The sequence below is a fragment of the Alosa sapidissima genome, chromosome 13 (assembly GCF_018492685.1).
Source record: "Alosa sapidissima isolate fAloSap1 chromosome 13, fAloSap1.pri, whole genome shotgun sequence".
Classification (NCBI taxonomy): Eukaryota; Metazoa; Chordata; class Actinopteri; order Clupeiformes; family Clupeidae; genus Alosa; species Alosa sapidissima.
The window spans coordinates 10,606,765-10,627,253 of record NC_055969.1 but is presented as its reverse complement, the minus strand read 5'-3'; the positions used below and the strand labels follow the sequence as shown (position 1 = coordinate 10,627,253).

General features: G+C 41.7%; 2 protein-coding genes across 2 annotated transcripts; one reads left to right on the top strand and one right to left on the bottom strand.

The window, feature by feature from the left end:
* Positions 1 to 590: 590 nt before the first annotated feature.
* LOC121679987 (EKC/KEOPS complex subunit LAGE3) lies at positions 591 to 1,597 on the bottom strand. Its single transcript, XM_042059109.1, has 3 exons — positions 1,462 to 1,597; positions 1,118 to 1,246; positions 591 to 996 (listed from the first exon to the last, which is right to left on the bottom strand). Exons 1-3 carry the CDS (start codon positions 1,557 to 1,559, stop codon positions 882 to 884), a joined length of 342 nt encoding a protein of 113 aa, XP_041915043.1. The 5' UTR covers positions 1,560 to 1,597; the 3' UTR covers positions 591 to 881.
* A 3,074-nt stretch (positions 1,598 to 4,671) lies between these two features.
* On the top strand, positions 4,672 to 14,476 carry LOC121679983 (cGMP-dependent protein kinase 1-like). The gene is made up of 20 exons (XM_042059103.1): positions 4,672 to 5,037; positions 5,405 to 5,604; positions 5,726 to 5,858; positions 6,067 to 6,233; positions 7,371 to 7,484; positions 8,679 to 8,784; positions 8,897 to 8,960; positions 9,612 to 9,689; positions 10,128 to 10,222; positions 10,603 to 10,668; positions 10,787 to 10,861; positions 11,216 to 11,312; positions 11,423 to 11,562; positions 11,797 to 11,886; positions 11,995 to 12,136; positions 12,630 to 12,793; positions 13,013 to 13,135; positions 13,237 to 13,299; positions 13,410 to 13,476; positions 13,775 to 14,476. Exons 2-20 carry the CDS (start codon positions 5,409 to 5,411, stop codon positions 13,871 to 13,873), a joined length of 2,079 nt encoding a protein of 692 aa, XP_041915037.1. The 5' UTR covers positions 4,672 to 5,037; positions 5,405 to 5,408; the 3' UTR covers positions 13,874 to 14,476.
* The last annotated feature ends 6,013 nt before the right edge of the window (positions 14,477 to 20,489 follow it).

The following is a 20,489-nucleotide window of genomic DNA, read 5'->3' as shown; positions in this document are numbered from 1 at the left end:
CATTTTGTTGTTACAGCCTCAGCCTGTTTGCCAAAAGGCACCTGAAAGACTCTCAAACCATGAGAAACAAAATCCTCTGGTCTGATGAGACTAAGATCGAACTTCTTACTCTTTGCGAACTCTCAAGTGTTATGTTTGGAGGACACCAAACACCGCTCATCACCTGGCCAATACCATCCCTAAAGTGAAGCATGGTGTTGGCAGCATCATGCTGTGGGAATGTTTTTCAGCTGCAGGAACTGGAATGCAGCAATGTACAGAGACATCCTGGAAGAAAACCTGCTCCAGAGCGCTCTTGACCTCAGACTGGGGCGACGGTTCATCTTTCAACAGGACAACGACCCTAAGCAGACAGCCAAGATATCGAAGGAGTGGCTTCAGGACAACTCTGTGAATGTCCTAGAGTGGCCCAGCCAGAGCCCAGACTTGAGGTGGGCCGCAGAAAATTTTCAGAATTCAAATTGGGCCATGGCAGTTTTAAGTTGGGAAACCTCTGCTTTAGACTATCTGCCAATAACAGTAACTGTTAACAGTGAATAGGCTTTTATCATGAGTGATACTTGTTCCACAAAACAAACAAGAATATCTGACTTGTTATGACAATAAACAGGATTTATTATTTATAAGTAGCCTATTTTGCCTCATGAAATGATCAAACATCCTCATATAAAATAAACACAAAGTCTCTGCGCCCAGATCCATTTGGATCACCAGATACAGTCAAACAGATCATTACCCATTTAACATTATTGGACACAACGTGTGACGTACTGTCTTGTAGGAACCCGACATCTGACAAGCAGCGCATCACCTTCCCCCCGCCATTCACGTGCCCCTATAGTCTCCATTCGTTCAGCATTTTCTCCTCTTAAGACCCAATCTTATAAAGGTACCGGGGGTCCAAACTCATCCATAGTTTCCAATACCAAGGTCAGGTGATCCAGGAAAGATCCAACTGAGACGCGGAGAATGCGAGCCTCATCTGCGGTCCATCGCCTGCAAAAGATAAACATGGACATGCAAATACCATGGTTCACAAACGCGAGAAGCACAATGCAGTGACATTAAATGTAAACAAGATAAGATAAAAAAAAAAAAATTGACGCGCATGACTAACACTGATAACACGTTGCCCACTGCCACAAGTTCCTTAGTAATTCCTCCTTTTCTTGGCTCACGATCCGGTGACAGAGTGTTCAGAGCCATGGAAGCCTCGCGTGCAGAAGGGAAGGGGACATCCAAGTTACTGCAAGAAGTCAAGGCACTTGATAACTTTTAATACGGTTTCAGTACCTGAAAATGGTCAACTGAGACACCCAGTGTATACAACAGCGTTAGTGTGCACTGTGCAAGCATGGTACCTTATGAGAGATTATGTAAAAGCTAAACATTACAAGTAACATTGGAATTATAATGAAAAGCACAATTTCTTGGTAAACTTAGACTTATCCAAAAAGATACAATCCCAGTTTTTGCTGTGCATGGTTTGCAGACACATCTTCCGCCATCTTCTTCTTCTGCTTTGTATGATTTCGGAGGTTGGGGCGCTTTAAGCTCATATCGCCACCTACTGGATGCAAGGTCCATAGACAGTAGAGGCCAATCCGACCCATTAATGTATCTATTGCAGGTCTGCCAGACTGACACATTACCAAAGAAACCTAAAATGTGCAGTGAACCTACACAAAACTGAGATGGAAAAGCGATAGGCCTAAATCATCCAATAAGGCACACAATTAAGGCCTGACCCAGAGCATCTGCAAATGGCCTTTGCATAGGCCTATAGCTACCTCCTGCACAGTGATGAGCACACTGACCACACCTGTAAGGACACCAACTTGAAAGTGCATATTCAGTCATACAGCCATCACCTGATAGCCATTATGTGACTCAAATTCTCACCAATACATTCTCTGCGGATCTTCCATTGTCTGAGCGCCCTGTGTAGGCAATGCTGACCTAACTTTCTAGTTTCGGAAAGGAAACTGACTATGATGAATATGATATGCAATGCACTGTAACTGTATTTGGCCTCCATGCGGGTTTTCTCACTACAATTCATCAACAATTCAACGTCCTTGGGACAAGATTCTACCAGTGTTCAATGTCTGATGATGTTGAATAAAGGATGCGAATGCAAAACAATGTTTTGCAAATATACGGCACTGGCAACTAAGTATAAGTCAAATATTGTTTGCAATTTTGTAGAATTGGTGTAATTTTTTTATTTTTGTGTTAGAGGTTTCAAATATTGTGCCATATGATAATACTTCAAGTTATGGTTATGATATTTATCCAAAGCGACTTAAAATATTAGCAATTGAAGACCCTGTATACCAAAATCAGAGATGTGTTTCAGATATGCACAGGAGAGGTGTTAAATTCCTTGTGCTATAAGAAAGGGATTTCCTAGCTTTGAAATCTAGACGCGCCCCTAGCGGCAGCAAATTACAGGGCTAGTCTAGCAACTCTCCGTTGGCTTGTGAGCTCCAGAAATCGAAACTTAATCAGGTCATTGAAATCGTGTATAGAGTCGTTTGGTGGGCTTAACATAATGGCAGAGTTGCAACGGTTTGGCTTGAATTACCTGCTACTTGAAAACAAATATCCTATTGCGTCCTATTGCGTGCAGAGGGAATTTGAAAGGCAACTGATTATCCCGCCCCTCGGACTGAGCACTGTGAACGGTGAGTGCCCAGACCCTACATTTTAATGTGGGTCTGGCTCGCCAGGCTAGGGATTTCCCACAGTAGCCAATCAACAACTAAGCCTAATATTATACAACATGACCTAGGATACAACATTGCACAGTTGGCTGGTGGCAGTTGCACACACTGCATGTTATACCCAGGATCTGTAAGGGCCCTCCTTCACAGTACCACATGCACTGCCAGTGCCCAACCAAAGCATCAAAAACAAAACCACCAACAGAGCAGCCGTGAACTTTTCACTGGGGCTATCAAGTGGGAACCTTCCTTCACCTGTGTTTCATTGAAATAGGCCCACAACACGTCCAGAAGGCTCAACAGTGGTGTCTGGCATCCCGGACCCACCCCCTTCCACACTCTTGATGGGTTCTATACCAACAAATTCTTCGGTCATTCCTACATTGTGACTTTATATGATCCGATAAGCAACATAATCAGACAAGTCCTTAATGAAAGCACCTACAAATACCAAGAAATAGCTACAAATTATTCAGTCATTCCTCTTTGTTGCTGTAGCCGTTTATGATCCGATCAGCAACATAGTCAAAATGCAAACCCTTGGTGCAGGCAGCAAGATATACCTACACATTTTTCAGTCATTCCTCTTCATTGCTTTGATCATTTATGATCTAATGAGCAACATAACAAGCCAAAATAAAAGCCCTTGATGCTTGCGCGAACAACCATCATTCCAGAAACACAGCGACAAGATTTTACGAATCTCAGAGTCTAAAATCCAACAGAAGTGTCGTGGCTGACTTTGCTACAAAGCCTCTAACGCTCGCAAGCACACACAAGACCAGTGGAGACGCCAATCCGCTGGCCTGGTGTGTGCTTGCGAGCCCTCACTTCTGCAACCAGTTCTGCATACTTTAACTTTTTCCTTTCAATACCTCCTTCATCACATCTTCATAAAGAATATAGCTCAGTAAAGTATATGTTGTACTCACACTCTGAATACACCATGTGGTCTCAAAGAAGTTACAACAATACACTGCAAAACTTTCAACATCCATTAGGAGTTTCCAATCCTGTTTTTTCCATCTTCCTGTATTGATTCTATTTGCCCTATGGCCACTTTTCTGTAAACAAAATGATTGTCCAGATGATTGTCATTTTCCAGCAAAGAGTTAATCGCAGCTCTCTTGTTCTCTCGGAGTCTATGCCTTGCTTTAGCTCGCCTGGATGCCACAATTTTAAAGATCCTGTTAACCAAAATCGGAGACTTGTTTGGAAACACCTTGAATTTGGTAAACAAAAAAAAAAAGCAGCTGTCAGCTACAGTCAGTTGGTTTAGAGAATTGTTGGGACTATGTGGTCAGATAGTTGAGGCATGGCAGACACAGTGTGGGAGCAGATTATAAGTCTTAAAATATCATGATTTTGACACCTAAATGTAACATACTTCTTAGTGCAATGACACCCTTTTTTATGATGTGACAAACTTGAATTACATTTTTATATTTGGTTTGCAGGGACTTAAGGTATGAGCTTAAGGTGGAACTCACAAATTACATAACATTCATCAGCTTTTGGGAAACCACATCCTAGTCGGTTGCCTGGAGTTTGCATAATGTGAAATAACTGGCAATGTTTATTCATTCATGTTTTAGTGGTTAATGCAACCTATTTCTGTGGTGTGATAAACCCCATAACACATGTGTATTTTTGGTTTACAGGGTCTTTAACAACTAGGCTAACAACAATTAACAATATGATAACAGTAAAAATACAATAACAAAGAGCATACATTATAGAAAAACTCAATTAGTAGTTTAGTAAGTAGAGAAAAGCTTTCTTGTCTTAGTTGATTAAGATACCTATCATATTATTGGACAGATAAGAAGTACATAGCCCAAGGCCAAGATGTATGCTACAAAGCTAACCACAAATGGTGGATAAACGTCAGAACTGATGGCCAATAGTAGCCTATAGTCTTTTTATTTTCGCAGGCGTCGCCGTATGTTTGAGCTCCCTGAAACTGGAGCGGGAAAGAGAGAGATTGTGGGCAGTGTCAGGTGGAGTCGACTGAAATCCCTTTCCCCGGTGGCGCTGTGAGAGTGCGGTACCTAGTGGAAGGCTGCACGCATCTGCTGGTGATGCGAGCGACATGCGTGCCCAAGCACACGGAGCGGACGGCGAAGGAGGCTAGAGTCACTTCTGCAGGAGAAGTTTGCTACAGATAGTTTATCATCTAAAATATTTTGTGGTTTTGCATAGTTCAGTTCCACGTTTTCCTCGTCGTCTCGCTCTTTGATATTGTTGCCTCATAAAACGCGAAGAGTGAAGTGATACCCGTAGTATACTCGACGAACGTGCAACAACTCAGGTAAGGGGTGACTGCTTATCCTCATCTGAAATCTTATTCCTATGCGAGCCTTTTATCTGCTAATGTAGTGGATAGTCTGATGAGAGACAGATTATTTTTAGTCAGTCAAATGAGTTTTGAGCTAGGCATCTGCATTGGAGTTGCTCATACTATGAGATTAACTTATTTGCAATTCCGTCTTTTTCCTTGAAGTGATGTGGCCTACTGTTTCCATATTCACATGATGAAATGGTCACGGTTTGTGATACCGTGCTAATAATCATGTAAATATGCAGTACAATGTAACTGTGAATCTGCTCTCTTTCTCTCTCTCTCTCTCTCTCTCTCTCTCTCTCTCTCTCTCTTTGTGTGTGTGTGTGTGTGTCAGGAGCATGGGGACCCTCAGAGACCTCCAGTTTGCCCTGCAGACGAAGATCGAGGAGCTGAGACAGCGCGACACCCTCATAGATGAGCTGGAGCTGGAGCTGGACACTAAAGATGACCTCATCAGGCAACTCCAGGGAGAGCTGGACCGTCACCGCTCTGCCGCCAGCCAGTCGTCCTCCTCTGGGCCACCAGACATCTCGGGTGAGAGTGCCTAGAATGTCAAGAAAGTTACAGCTCATTGTAACGGTATCCTCATGCAGTAACTATTAAATATGCGGAAATGTGAGAAATTCTATATTAAATCGATCGCATGCTTCCACAGGTGGAAGTGTGCCCCCAGCCCCCCCAGATGAGCCTCAGCGCACCAAGCGGCAGGCCATCTCTGCAGAGCCCACGGCCCTGGACCCCGCTCAGCTCACCCATGTCACCCTTACCAACTACAGCAAGAGCAAAGAGTAAATTTAATTTGTAAACATGTAGAGATTATCACACCACATATTTGCGCATTAACAATAGACCATTTGAAGAAGAGGTGATCCCATGCCAGTCACGTTACATGTAATCACCCTCTCTACTTTACTGATGCTGAGGTGAGGAATGTTCCAGTGGAACAGAGGAGACAGAAAGAGGAGGATCAGACATGGCTCTTTGTTCTTCTTGCAGGTCCTCGGAGTTGATTCAGAGAGCTCTCCTGGATAACGATTTCATGAAGCACCTGGAACAGAGCCAGATCCTCACCATCATGGACTGCATGCATCCGACGACCGTCGCCCAAGGGTGCTGTGTCATTCAGGAGGGAGACGACGGCTCCCTTGTTTATGTGCTTGAAGGTGAGTGGGTTGCACATTCTGGGGTGCATATTAAAAATTATGCATAATGAAAAATACTGGTGGATATTGGCTGCTACCAAGCTGTTTCCTGGCGACATAATAGGCTTCTAATGTGCCCTCATTCCACATGTATATTGAATGTAGGACAATGTTATCATTTTTAAATGAAGGGAAACTTTCCCGGAAGTACAGCTGGGACTGCCTGACCCAAGATGGATTACTGCATAAATAGCAGGAGTCTTTTTTTTCTCATCCTCTTTTAACCACTGCCAATATCAGCAAATGTGATTTATTCCAACATTTGAGCTTGTTTGCTGAAGACAAACATAGACATATTTAGATAGTTTAATAGATCTTGGACAAGTGATACACCATTTTTGCCATTGAATTTGAATTTACATTGATCTTCTCAAGGCTATTCATGATGATGGGTCCTCTGTGTAGATGTGTGATCACTTCAGGCACTCATTACATAATTAACATACATGCAATAGGCTGCCATGGGAGACTTGTCTCCATATTGGAGGATACTGTTTAACATAGGGCTCCGTGTTTTCACTTTGCTACCTTGCAGCCTTTGCAGTTTGCACCTTAGTGAGGTCACGAGCAGCTGGTGTCATCTGCTCCTGTCGTCTCATCTGAACACGATGACTAAACCCCCTTAATCCCTTTTGTGTGCCTGGTTGACAGTCACACACTTCCACTCGAACATCCAGAATTAATGGGGTGCACTTATGTGCATAAGAAATCTGACACACTGAACCTACCCTTTTCTCACCAATAATCTGTGAATGAATAATTCTGTACTGCATACAGAAAAGTTCTTCTCCAGAGATGCTGTTTGATCCACCCCACCATTTGTGACAGTGAGGTGACAGACAGACGCTGTTCAGTAATATTCTGTTTTTTTAGCCCTTTTTTGTTGGTGAGAATCTGACTTGCAATTAAGTATTACACAATCACCACCCACATTCTGTTCATTCTGTTGCTCACACATTTCATTGCCACAGGCATAATGCTCCACTCAAACGCTTTTGAGCTATGTTATTGTTATGGAACTGTTGTGTGTTTTTTTTAGTTTGTGGGTTGTGTATTGTTTGGCATAATGTGAAGTGTTTGTGCTGTTGCCTTTGGCAGAGGGGGTGGTGGAGGTGACCAAAGGTGGACAGAAGCTGTGCACCATAGAGCCAGGAAAGGTGTTCGGGGAGCTGGCCATCCTGTACAATTGCACACGTACTGCTACAGTTACAGGTAGGAACACGGCAAAGGCTGGAGGCATACTTGTCCAGTCTTATCTGCAGGTAGACGTGCACAGATAATGCAGTATTGATCAGCTGTACTGCATGGTTCACGTCTGCAACAACATGGCGGCATTGGAAACAACACCCATGTGTTTTCTCTTTTGCTCTCCGTCTTTCTCAGTTCTCCTGCTGTGTGTCCTCTTTCACACTCACATGTCTCTGCCTGCACAGACCCTCTCTTCACACACATTCACAGATGTCCAAACACATCTCCAGTCCACAAGGATTTCAGAGAAATTTCTCTCTCTCTCTCTCTCTCTCTCTCATGGCTTTGTGCAGGAATGATTCTGGCTGAGCGCAGGCTACTTGAAGCTCAGGGTCAGCTCCCGGTTAGAGAGAGAATAGCAAACTCCAGAGATTGAATAACCCTTCCAGTGAAACTGAAAATAAATAGCTAGCTCTGTTCCCACCATTACCCCTGTACTTTCTGTCTTGGCCTCCCTCATACTCATTCGTTTTCTAACCAGGTCCATTTATCTGTGATGCTCACTGGTACTTTTGTGTTTTCTTTGTCTTCCTTTAAATGCAATTGATTTTTTATTACATCTTGTTCCATGTGTCTTTCTAGTGAAAATGTTCTGTAATACATATATGCATGGCTACTGATGCTTCTTTCCTTCTGCGGCTCTGAGAGTGATTGCAGAGCACAGAATAACATCAGCAGTTCATTTGATGAGAGCACTTTGTCTATTTCACTTAAACATCATGTTCCTGCACTATGATTCTGCCCAGCCGTGCTATTTGCTGGAAAGTGTGTGTGTGTGTGAGAGAGAGAGAATGCTGTGGTAGAATTTTCATTATAAGATGATTACAAGACAAATGACAAAAATGGAGTTTGATAATTTCTCACATAAACATTTGAAAATCACTCTGTCCTAAGAGTGTTATTATGTAGTATTATGTAATGTCTTAGTAAAATCAATATGGCTTTTTTATTTGCATGTCTCTAGGCTACTACATCGCACTTTAGCTTCACCATATGCGTGCTCTGCTTCTGAGAACGGTATACCATGTTGTCCTGCTGCACTGTGAGTACGTTCGGCAGTAAATGATGTGTTGGTATGCTAATTCTTTCTCTCTTTTTTCCCTTTCACTCCCACTGTTCTGTTTTCTTTCATTCTCTTGCCATTTTGACCCTCTCAAGCACTCACCGATATCAAGCTGTGGGCCATTGACCGACAGGGCTTCCAGACTATTATGATGAGGACAGGGCTGATCAAGCACTCGCAGTACATGGAGTTCTTGCGCAGGTAGATGCAGTCTGCGCTGGACCCACACTGTCCTCTTCTCACCTTCTCTAGAGTTATAGTGGAACTATTTCACATATTTAAAGCTTAACTGCTGTTCACCCCATATGTGCAGTGTGCCTTCCTTCAAGACCTTGACAGAGGATGTTTTGAGCAAAGTAGCCGATGTTCTGGAGGAGGTAGGGTATTTTAAATGTTTGGTATTAGCCCCTTAGTTCATATATGTATTCATTTATTTGGCATAGACTGGAATGTTTTTTATTTTCTATTTAGAAAATATTTTGGCTGTATTTCCTTGGTTTTGAGTGATGCTGAAGTGTGAAAAAAAAAACTCAATATAAAACCTAATTGCATACTCTCATATTATGTCCCCCTCTGAATGGGCTTGTCACCATGATTTGGTCAATTGGTGTCAGTGTCAGTCTGTGCCAATCAGTCCTTATTGCTACATTTATTACAAATTAGGCAGAAAGAACATAGGATATTTCTTTGCTCAATGCAATAGAATGGGCGGTTTTTACTGATCAGGATGGTTTTGAATGTGGCATCTCCACAGCTATCTGTATGATTTTGTTCCAGTCTAAGTAATTCCTCACAAGCTGTACTGATTCTATTATGATTCAATAATAACATTGTTGTTTTTTAAAATTAAAATTAACCTTCTCAGCGAAATGCTAAATTTCAGGCCGCAGGACGTTTATCTGAATAATAACAGCCAATGCCTTTCATCCCGCTCTTTGTTTTTGTGTGGCTTTGCTTTAAACATCTTGTTCCTTTGTGTGATTGTGTGAGTCAGCTTCTGAGCGTGTCTCTTTCACCCTCTCCCTCAGACACACTACAGCGACGGAGATTACATCATCCGACAGGGGGCCACAGGCGACACATTCTTTATCATCAGTGAAGGCCAGGTGAGAAGGGGGGGGAGGTGGACTGGACTGTCTGGGCATCATTTTTTTACTTTGGTCACACAAAAATCAATAAACTACATCAATACATAGCTCTCGTCCTTCCTGTGTGTTTTGAAAATGTAACATATTCTCCAAGAAGCCCTTTAAAAGACACACTGCGCCACAGACATTAATGGGCAAGAATTGAGCCTTATTGAAGGATCTTGCTAGAGCTTGTCTTTCTGATGCTAATGTTTGTGAAAGGCAAATGACCAAATGTTGTAAATGACATCCCACATGGAATGAGTCCACAGAGCTCTTCAGATGGTTGGGAATTTGGTGCAAACAAAAGGCATTCATGATAATCCCTGCAAAGGGGGAACCGTATAACTACAGTACTTGCTAGTATGCTAAGCTTGCATTCATCGTGTCACTTTTTCATCGCATTGTCATTCACAGGTGAAGGTCACCCAACAGAAGAGTCCCAATGAGGAGCCAGTGTTCCTGACCACACTCTCCAGAGGCGACTGGTTTGGAGAACAGGCCTTGAAGGGGTAACGGAACAATTGCAATGTTTAGATGAAAACAAACATGTTTTGTTTGCTGTGGCTTCAAGACTTCATGACTGAGCACAAAAGCTGAAGCCAGAAGTCTTTAACAAATTCTGTGATTCATCTGACATCTTTGCAAGGAAATAGCCTAGAATTGATGTTGGCAGACAGTATTTTGACTAATGATATTATTATTCAAATATGTAGTTATTATTTTAAACAAAGCATACCTGAACTTAATTTGTTAACTTGTCTGCTAGTGGTAAATTTGAATGGAGAGGCTCTACATTGCTAATATCAGATGATTGTATTTTAGCATGCATGGTGAGATGGTGAGTTTTGATGGAGCTGTGAACTTAATCTATTTTCTGTGTTCTTTCTAGAGAAGATGTACGCACTGCAAGTGTGACAGCTGTGGGAGATGTCACTTGTCTCGTCGTCGATAGAGAGTGAGGAAATCCAGAACATTTACATGCAAGCCTGCAAAAGCTTCTATCACGTTTCATTTTTAGTTTTTTTTGTACAGTATGTTCCATCAATGGTTTTTATGTTTGTCTTTTGAAATAGGTCCTTCAAACAACTGATTGGGGGACTGGAAAATGTCAGCAATAAAGTGTATGAGAGTGAGGAGGTCAAGGCAAAGTGAGTGCTCTGTCTGGTCTAAACAGAACATGATGTTCAATTGGATGAACCAACAGCATTTGTGCAGAAAGAATCTTGTTCATGTGTTTGCCTTTAGGTCTTTTTTTTCAGCAAGATTTTCCATGCCATGTCTAAATTTGACATTCTTTTACTACATCAAACTACATCAGAGTTTCAAAGTAGAAAAATAGCTTAATTTCCATTCAATCTGTAAACGTGGCTGGCCAATACTTTAGTCCTCAAATAGCGGCCATCTGGTGATGTGTGGTCAGCCTGGTTCTGGCGACACTGAGGGCACTGTTTGTCAATAAGAATATAAATCTGCAATGAGCATTTAAATCTCTGTTTCTACAGGGTGGAGGCTGAAGCTGCGTTTTTCTCCACGCTGTCCCTCGGTGACTTCAATGTCATCTGTACACTCGGAGTGGGTGGCTTCAGTCGCGTGGAGTTGGTACAGTCCCATTTGATATTCGTGACCTTCATTAGTCATATGAATACTTGTTCTGTGGCAGAAATTCTATGTTTGTTGGAATGAATTGTATCTCTGTTTTGCTTGTGAAGGTTCAGCTGAAGAATGACCCCAGCCGCTCGTTTGCTATGAAGATGCTGAAGAAGCGACACATCCTTGACACCAGCCAGCAAGGCCACATCCTGTCAGAGAGGCGCATCATGCTGGAGGCTCACAGCCCCTTCATTGTTAGGCAAGTCAGAGGGAATCAGAAATTCAGAAAACGAATAATGCTTGCAGGAATAGTAGCATTGCACGTCTTTCAGGTGCAGTTCATAAGAGCAGTAGTTTGTGCCTATTTACAAAAGAAAAACGCATGAAGCTGCCCAAGCTCAATCAATTTGTTATGACATTCATACTCCTTTTTCATCAATTGTCCACCCACAGATAAATAAAAGATCTGTATTTGTGGTTTTCATCATTGCAGACTTTACCGCACCTTCCGAGATGCCAAATATCTGTACATGTTGCTTGAAGCCTGTCAGGGAGGCGAGTTGTGGACATTGCTGAGAGACCGGTATAAACCTATTTTGTTTTTTTTCACCAATCCGCTCTAAGGCATCTGGCACATTCTCCAATTGCAGCTTGTACTATTGGTTTTGTTTGTGTTGTTATTGTTGTTTAGGGGATCATTTGATGATGGCACCACACGTTTCTACACAGCCTGCGTGGTTGAAGCTCTTGCTCTTCTTCATTGTCGAGGGATCATATACAGGGACTTGAAGCCAGAAAATATCATTCTGGATCACCGTGGATATGCCAAGCTGGTATTCAGACAGACTCTTTTATATTAAATTGTGCTTTTATATACTGAATCCATGGCCAGGGACCGCCAGCAATGTCCTCACGGACCACTGGTTGAAAACCCATGTTATATACAGTTCTTCAACAGTAGTGCGTGGACATAGATGCAAGTCTTCAGACATATGGTGCATTACACAGGTGAATGGCCATGGGCAAAACCACACCATTGAGCTTGTCTCCTTGGCAAGATCAAAGCATTATCCCAGACTCAGTCAGATTTTAAGTAGCAGTGGAACATAACCTTTTCAAATGCTACCTCTTGGGCTAATGTTTGGTGTCTGTTTTAGACACCCTGCTGCATAAGTGTGCTGTGTAGTGGCTTCACTAGTCCTATTTTATTCCTATACAGTAACTATTCAGTACATTTCTATAAGCAGATAGGCCACATATTTACACATAAAAGATTCCACATCTCATTTACATTTTGATTAAAGTCACTTTTATGTCCTACCGTAGGTCGACTTTGGCTTTGCCAAACAGGTGGGATTTGGGAAAAAGACATGGACCTTCTGTGGGACCCCAGAGTATGTGGCTCCAGAGATCATTTTGAACAAAGGCCACGATGCATCGGCAGACTGCTGGTCCCTAGGCATCCTCATCTTTGAGCTCCTCAGTGGAAGGTGAGTGGCTTGATCGTTTAAGCCGTTTCACTCAGGAGCTAAGTTGAATTGGCTTAAAAGCCTCAAGATGTGAAATAGGGTGCGAGGTATGTGTACAAGAAAGTCAAAGGGTGTCTTAGCTCCCTTGTCTACACTGTCTTTACCATGTAACAGTGTGAGTGTGACCTGTTTTTATATTTTGACATGTTTACATCTGACCCTCTCCTCTCTGGTCCTCAGCCCACCTTTCTCAGGCCCTGACCCCATGAAGACCTACAACATTATCCTTAGAGGAATCGATATGGTGGAGTTTCCAAAGAAAATCACCAAAAGTGCAGCTAATTTAATCAAAAAACTCTGCAGGTATTGAAAATGATTCACATTTGAAATTCAGAAACACACACACACACACGCGCATACACATACACATACTGGGCGGATAGTAAGCTGTTTTTCCTTTGCAGAGATAATCCTTCTGAAAGGCTCGGGAATCAAAAGAATGGGGTGAAGGACATTCAAAAGCACAAGTAAGAAGCCAGGCCATCGGCTTTATACAAGAATCTAAAGCATTCCCATTAAGAACATTTTTATTAACACATACTGAATTCACTAATTATAAATCTGCTGGTTTTTCCAGGTGGTTCGAGGGGTTCAACTGGGATGGCATCCGCAAGGGCACCCTTACAGCTCCCTTTGTGCCCACTGTAAGAGATCGTTACACAACATCTAACATTCACTTCACTGCAGCCACTTTCATGTACCGGGGCATGCTTGGAGTAAAACCACTCAGTCAGGAAATGTGTTTAATCAGGTTGCATAACTGAGCAGAATGAATGGGACACTGTTGGTGGATCTTGTTAGATTTTCAGATTTCAGGTTTAACATATTCCCACTACCCAATATCGTTAATTATTGTGTGACTATATATTTGTGTGTCTTGTTTATTTTATTGATCATGTAGTCAGTTTAACAGACCCTGTAATTGGGATCACTCTCTCACAGGTTGATGGCCCTCTGGACACCAGTAACTTTGACTGTTTCCCAGATGACCAGGAGGATCCTCCACCTGATGTAGAGACGGGATGGGAAGTGGAATTCTGAATGAACTCAACTAGGGTGTGTACTGAGTGAAACAGTGCTCAGACATTCAGACTCACTGTCTCTGAAGAACATGTGGACAACACATGCTCTAGCAGTCCTCTACAGCAGTGTTTTTCAACCACTGTGCCGGGGCACACTAGTGTGCCGTGAGAGATCATCAGGTGTGCCGCAGAAAATTACCTAAACGTCACTCACTGGTCCAGAAAAGCAACTGTTGCATCAAAGAATTTATAACCACATGCTCTCATTGATTGTATGATTGCACTATTTGTGGTATGCAGGTTTAGCGCTCGTAGACCTGGACCAGTAATTCAAGCACTAAACATCAACCTAGGCTCGGGAGAGGGGTATGCTTAAATGGACTAACTCACAAGAGGAATTAATAAGTTGAACAATTGACAGTTTTATTGCTTCCAAAACAGCAGTGTGGGTACACAGCATTGAATAGGCAAAAAAGAAATGAAATGATAAGGAAGAGCTCTTCAAACAAATAAAGTATGAAAATCAAAGAAAACATAGAATTTAAGCCCCTTATTCCTGTATGTACTGATTCAAGAAAGAGTTCAGTTCCTGTAAGAAAAGTGTATATCAGTTCCTGTAAGAAAAGTGTATATCAGTTCCTGTATGAAAAGTAGGGCTGCAGCTATCGATTCTTTTTGTAATCGATTAATCTAGCACTTTATCGATCGATTAATCGAATAATTTTTTTTTTGCGTTTTTAAACAACCAAAACAAATAATGCATAACGAAAATGACATGGCTGTAAAATGATCAAGCAATTGGCACAGAGGTATTTATTCTAACTCCAACATTTGGCTCCAAAACTAAGCCCATTTATTGCAATTTACCTATTTAGTGTTTATAAGTGCCAGTGCCAACAATTAAATAATGTTCAAAATGCGCTCTGTAAAATTGCAGCCTCTTGTGCATGACTTAGCTGGGCGAACAAAGCTGTCCATACTATGTTGTGAAGTGCTGGGAGGGAGAAGAGGGAAAGCAATGTAATGTATTATATGCACAGCAAGTTTCATGCTGTAATCTAGACCTGACATCAAAGTAAATATCTGTTTTATGTAGATTTCTACACCTGCAGCATTTGCCATTAGGCTAACAAATAATTTTACCATTAGGCTACTAAAAAATTGCCTACCATTAGGCTACTAACAAATAATTTTACCATTAGGCTACTAAAAAATTATTTCTGGGGTGAGTCTATTTGCTATGGTAACCTAGCAACCTGTGTGTGTGTGTGTGTACACGTGTGCGGTGCGTGAGGGAAGATGAGGGTGCATGCGTGTATAAGAAGGGGTTCTTAAGCTTACTACTTAAAGGAGAATTCCGGTGTGATATTGACCTAAAGTGTATTGAAACATGATACCGAGTGTGAACGTATGTCTCATAGCCCATCTCGGCTTGTCCCTTGCACTCCAAAATCTGGCGATTGAAACAGTGATTTATTTGCATGGCTAGCCCGATGCCGAAGCACCACTATTGAAAAAGCTGTTGGTAGCATCGGCTAACTAGCGCCAAATTTTGGAGTGCAGGGGACAAGCCGAGATGGGCTATGAGACATACGTTCACACTCGGTATCATGTTTCAATACACTTTAGGTCAATATCACACTGGAATTCTCCTTTAAAAACATCAAAGCTAAACATTATCGGTATATCACGACATCGCTACAAATACAGTATGTGATTAAAATCAGCCAACATCATTGTAGGCTATAGGCTACGCAGATAGGCTAGATAGCCTACTTTATTGACGCTTGGTGAAACAGCATGGAGTGGATGTTTTCGGTTCAGATGCTTGTGTTCTTTTCCTTTTTGAGTATGTAAAAATCCCAAAACTTTACTTGAAAACTTTAGACATTCTCTGCCATTTATGGACATCTTGACTCCGCCATCGCGCCAGCTAATTTCAGAATGTATCACGATTCACGCGCTAGTGGTGTGCTTCCTGAACAACGGTCCTTGTGGTACAATCAAATCCCTGCGTGTATAGTGCGCGTCATAGGAATTTAACGAGGCTTGGAGGCAGGGTTTTTGCCTCAAGTAATTTTTGTAATCGAGTTATTCGAGTAACTCGATGAATTGTTTCAGCCCTAATGAAAAGTGTACATCAGTTCCTGTATGAAAAGTGTATTGATTCCCAAAGTTCAGTTCCTTGAATGTGTGCGGATATGACTACTGTGTTGAGTCAACAGTGTGGAAAATCTTATCTGGTGTTCGATGAACGAATGAACAAATCTTGGGTTTCTCTGAGACAAATCGTACGGTTGGCCACACCGCTTCCACGATTGTTCTCAGTCTCACTGGGCTGGGCTCGCCATCTGGGATCCGAATCTGATCTGGTCGTTCAAAAAAAACAATCTACACAAAGTGCAGAATAATAAGAATTCTGTTCTATTTTTATTCTTCAACATGAGACCTCATTAACTTCTTTCTTTCTTTTAGAACATCTTCTAATGTGTAACCAATTAGGGGTTTGCACGGCGTGTCATCAGATCTGGACATCGCCATATTGGAGATACTCGCCTCATTAGAAAGCATTAGGCACTGAAGTAAATCCCTAACATCGTCAAGGAAAATGGTTAATTATTGCCGTGTTTTAGGTTGTACCAATAGGTCAGACTGAGAAAAACATCTGGTGTAGGTATCGACTTCCAAACGTTATTAAAAAAAACAGGGAGAAGGGACAATAATGCCAGAAGTTATCAGAGGAAGGGGGGCGCTTGTGGTTGAACTTGGTACTTCGTCTCCCTTACCCAACTCATGGATCTGCGCTGGCAATAATTTCTCGAAATATCGCGCCTTTTCTTGTGGTCCAAGTCCTGCCCTATATGCCTTTGCATCTTAGACGCATTTTGATGAGCTTTTCTGTTGTTTAGACACGCTACAATCACGTAAGATATCCAAGGTGCATAATACTCCATTGTACTTCATTCACTGAGTATCGCCAATATGGCCGCGCGTGCTGGGTTACCATAGTTACCGGCCAGAACGTGACGTTGGTGCAAACCCCTAATAACTAAGGATGCACTTAAGATTACATTGAGATGACTGACTTACATCACAATAAACAATACAAATGAAATATAAGCAAATACATTACTTACAAGCATGTACTTTCAGTACAAATAAACAAATTGCATAAATGAAACAACAATATTATTTTTAACATCATTAAGCAGTGTGCTTATCTATTTTACACTTCCATTTACTAAAACATTTTCCTTTTGAACCTTTTCAAAGACTATTGTAACATATTGCATTGTAACATGACTATGAATTAAATATTACAACTAACTTATTCAAAATATACATGTGAAACTCAAAAGCTATGCATTTCTAATGCATCTGTATTATAACTCATTAGCATCCGCTATTACATCAAACTGAATGCTAAAATGTAAACAAGTTAAGCGCCACGCATCTTGCATGGTTCAAAGTGCTACTAACGGCTGGCTGACTAGGCTACCATGCTGTGCCAGCTAGTTAGGGCGTTAGCTATGATTTAACATTGAGCACAATGACACGGCTTGTACCAAAGTGGCAGGAAACATTAAGATTCTCGTCAGAGATTAAACATTCTATTTAACTATGATATGGCATACCAAGGTTTCATACAAACATTGAGCATTGTCTCACTCATACTCCGATTGTTTTTTATGAATTACATCCTTTCCTAGATGGCTAGTAAGAAACTAGCCAAACGAGCTTTACTCACCGGAGTTCCAATTTGCTGTAAACTCGACAGAATCACTTTTCTTTCTTATTCAAAGTTAAGTTTGAGGTAGACTAATATCTTATGGATATAACTAGATGTAAAGTAATGGCTTTTCAGAAGTATTTCGTTATTATTTATCTTCTAATTCGGGAGCTCTTTCAGGCGCACATTCACAGGAAATATATCGCTGGTAGAGAGAATGTTTGCTAGTAGGACGCTCTAGTCTTCTAACACATAGAGCGCCCTCCATAGGAAGATACATGTAATTGCATCTAGATCAGTAGCCCTAATTATGACCGCTGCTAGCGAAGGGATTGTCAAAGTTTTTTTTTTTTTTTTTCGTCATCTACTTCCTGAATTTTTGGTCAACGATACCCGACACCGAACCACCGGGCCACTCCCCCCCCCCCCCCTCCCACGTGCTGGGCCCCCCAAACCGCAAAAAAGCAGTTTTTCCTAAATAACTACCTGAACCGTGGCACTGAGGATGAAGAATATTTTATGGTATGTTGGTCTCAAGAGCCCACATCAATCTGGCCCATAATCACTCATTTGTGATTTGCACCCCCCCAGTAAAAAATGAAAATGCAATATTATTATGCTTTAATCGCCCCTATCTTCAGTTAAGATGTTCAGAACTGCACCACATTTTATGTGTATGATTGGCCTGCCATTCTCTGGGGGTATGCCAAGTTTCGTAGAATTTCATCCATGGGGGGAGGGGGGGGGGGGTCTAAAAAAAATTAGGTTATGTGTACATTTAGTGACTGTACACTCATTGGCCTGTAGATGGCGGTGCACACATATACACATGCACACACACACAGGCGCCCACATACTATCGGTATTAGAACGGCCGATACATAATTACAAATTCAGTAGGATTAAAAGAAAGCCAAAATAAATATTCATCATCATCATCATGGCTGCATTTCCAGTATTGGCGATAAGTAGTCGTTTGTCCAGTAGATGGCGCGTCGTTGCAGTGAGACGTAATTTTGTTGGAAGTTAAAAGTGGGTTGGAAAAACAATCGAAGCTTCATACAAGGAGTGTAGTTTACAGCAGAGAACGTCTAACAAGGATAGGATGATGTTCACATGAAATGTAATTTCCATTTCTTCTTGAAGCCGAAATAAATCTGAGGATGTTTATCGGACATGCTTGGTTTTACTGCAGGTACGTTAATCTTATAATATCAATAAGGACCTAGGTAATGTTACCGTTAGCGTTGGTTGAGTGATGGAGGCCAATTTGATTGATTGCATTTGTAGAAAACTATAAATGCGGTTATACCAAGCAAATTGATAGCAGCACTGTAATTGTATCTTTCGACTGTCATTTGTTGCACGTGCTACAAAAATCATTCTGTGCAATGGAAGATTTACACCGGTCTGATAGGCTACAGTTTTGCCTATAGGCCTACATGCGAGAGACTGAGACGCCTGTTTATTTTGTTTTAAGTGCGTGCAGGATGTGAGAGGGGAATCGATGTGCTTTGATTCCAGCTTGGTAGTTGTAGTCTGTGAAATTAAGCAGGTGTGTGTGTGAAGTATCCAATGACACCTTCATTTCATTATGGCTGCTTTAGCAACACACCTTAAGCTACTGTGTAGCCTAGTGGGTCCCATTTAGAAGTGGCTACTTCATTCGCGCTTTCCTTGACTTATGGTGCTGCGTGAATTTTATTACAACTTTTCGCCACGATATGGCAGTTTATGTCCGCTTGATAGGCCTACTGTAAGGCGTAAGCCATTGCCTAGATAGCAAACATACACTGGGACGGAACTGGGCCACACCTACCACAACGTCCGGCACGGATCTGCATAATGGACCTGATCCGGCGTCCAAACGCACATCGGTCCAAAATTGGTCTGGATCCGTTTGACGGATCTGGTACCAATAAGGGCTAAGACTGGCCTAGTTCCGTATGGTAGTCTGTGTTAGTGATGTGTTCCAGATCTGTTTATCATATGCAATACGGGTCCGCGTGTGGTACGGACCCGTTTATCAGACATCAGCCGGCTTTATTTGACATGTGAAATGTGATTGGTAATTAGGGCTAATTATCCTGAAAAATCTGTTTGCTACACATTTGCTAACAGGTTCGTTATAGGTTCACCAAGGCTAAAGTTCGTAACGTTTTCCAAACAGCTCAACTGATAAACATAAGCTAGGCTACAAACACAAGGGGGGTAAAAAAAACTTTACACATAAGTGTCTTATTATTTTTTTTATTCAACAACCTGGCTGTAGAAGTGCAATCCCAGACAAAGTTTAAGTCGTGTTAATTCCACTGTTCCCATCGATATTCAGGCTGTCCTCCTCAGTCATCATGGTCAATCTGAAACAACACAAAATAAACATTAGCCATTTATTCCTTTTTGCAAATAGGCTAAGTCACAATTACACTCGTTTTTTTTTATCATCAGTGATCCTGTTAGCGTTATCACTGTTTTTTCCAAAATAGTTATTGTGATGGCTGTTTGCTTAAGTTAAGCTAGTTGTTGTTGCTGGAAAATAATAGTAAAGTTATCAATCGCTCGGTTGCTTGTTGTTGTCTCTGAATAAACCAACAGAGATAAAAAGCAGATAGCCTACTACCTTGAAAAGTTGGGCTGTCCTAGTCCAACCCCAGGCTGGCAAATCATGTCAAAAGATTGATAGTGAGCAAACCAAAGATCCTTGATTAACATTACTGCTTGGACTTCTGCATGCGTGGCAAGAATATGGGGTTGTTTCATAGCACTGTTAGATCTGACACAAACAACAATTGACTACTTTTACCACTGCTAGGTAATAATAAAAATAATGAAACGAACATATGATCAATATTGAGCCAACTATATCTTCTTTTCCAGCCTTACTGTAGAAATGGGCCCATGGGAA

What these genes read in the sequence shown, in the direction of transcription:
- LOC121679987 (XM_042059109.1), bottom strand. Translation starts at nt 1,559, where the DNA reads ATGAGCTTAAAGCGCCCCAACCTCCGAAATCATACAAAGCAGAAGAAG. An exon ending in GCACAGCAAAAACTGGGATT is followed by an intron (nt 1,247 to 1,461) that starts GTATCTTTTTGG and finishes GACTTCTTGCAG; the next exon opens with TAACTTGGATGTCCCCTTCC. An exon ending in GTGGGCAACGTGTTATCAGT is followed by an intron (nt 997 to 1,117) that starts GTTAGTCATGCG and finishes TATCTTTTGCAG; the next exon opens with GCGATGGACCGCAGATGAGG.
- LOC121679983 (XM_042059103.1), top strand. Translation starts at nt 5,409, where the DNA reads ATGGGGACCCTCAGAGACCTCCAGTTTGCCCTGCAGACGAAGATCGAG. An exon ending in CCTTGTTTATGTGCTTGAAG is followed by an intron (nt 6,234 to 7,370) that starts GTGAGTGGGTTG and finishes TGCCTTTGGCAG; the next exon opens with AGGGGGTGGTGGAGGTGACC. An exon ending in TTATCATCAGTGAAGGCCAG is followed by an intron (nt 9,690 to 10,127) that starts GTGAGAAGGGGG and finishes TGTCATTCACAG; the next exon opens with GTGAAGGTCACCCAACAGAA.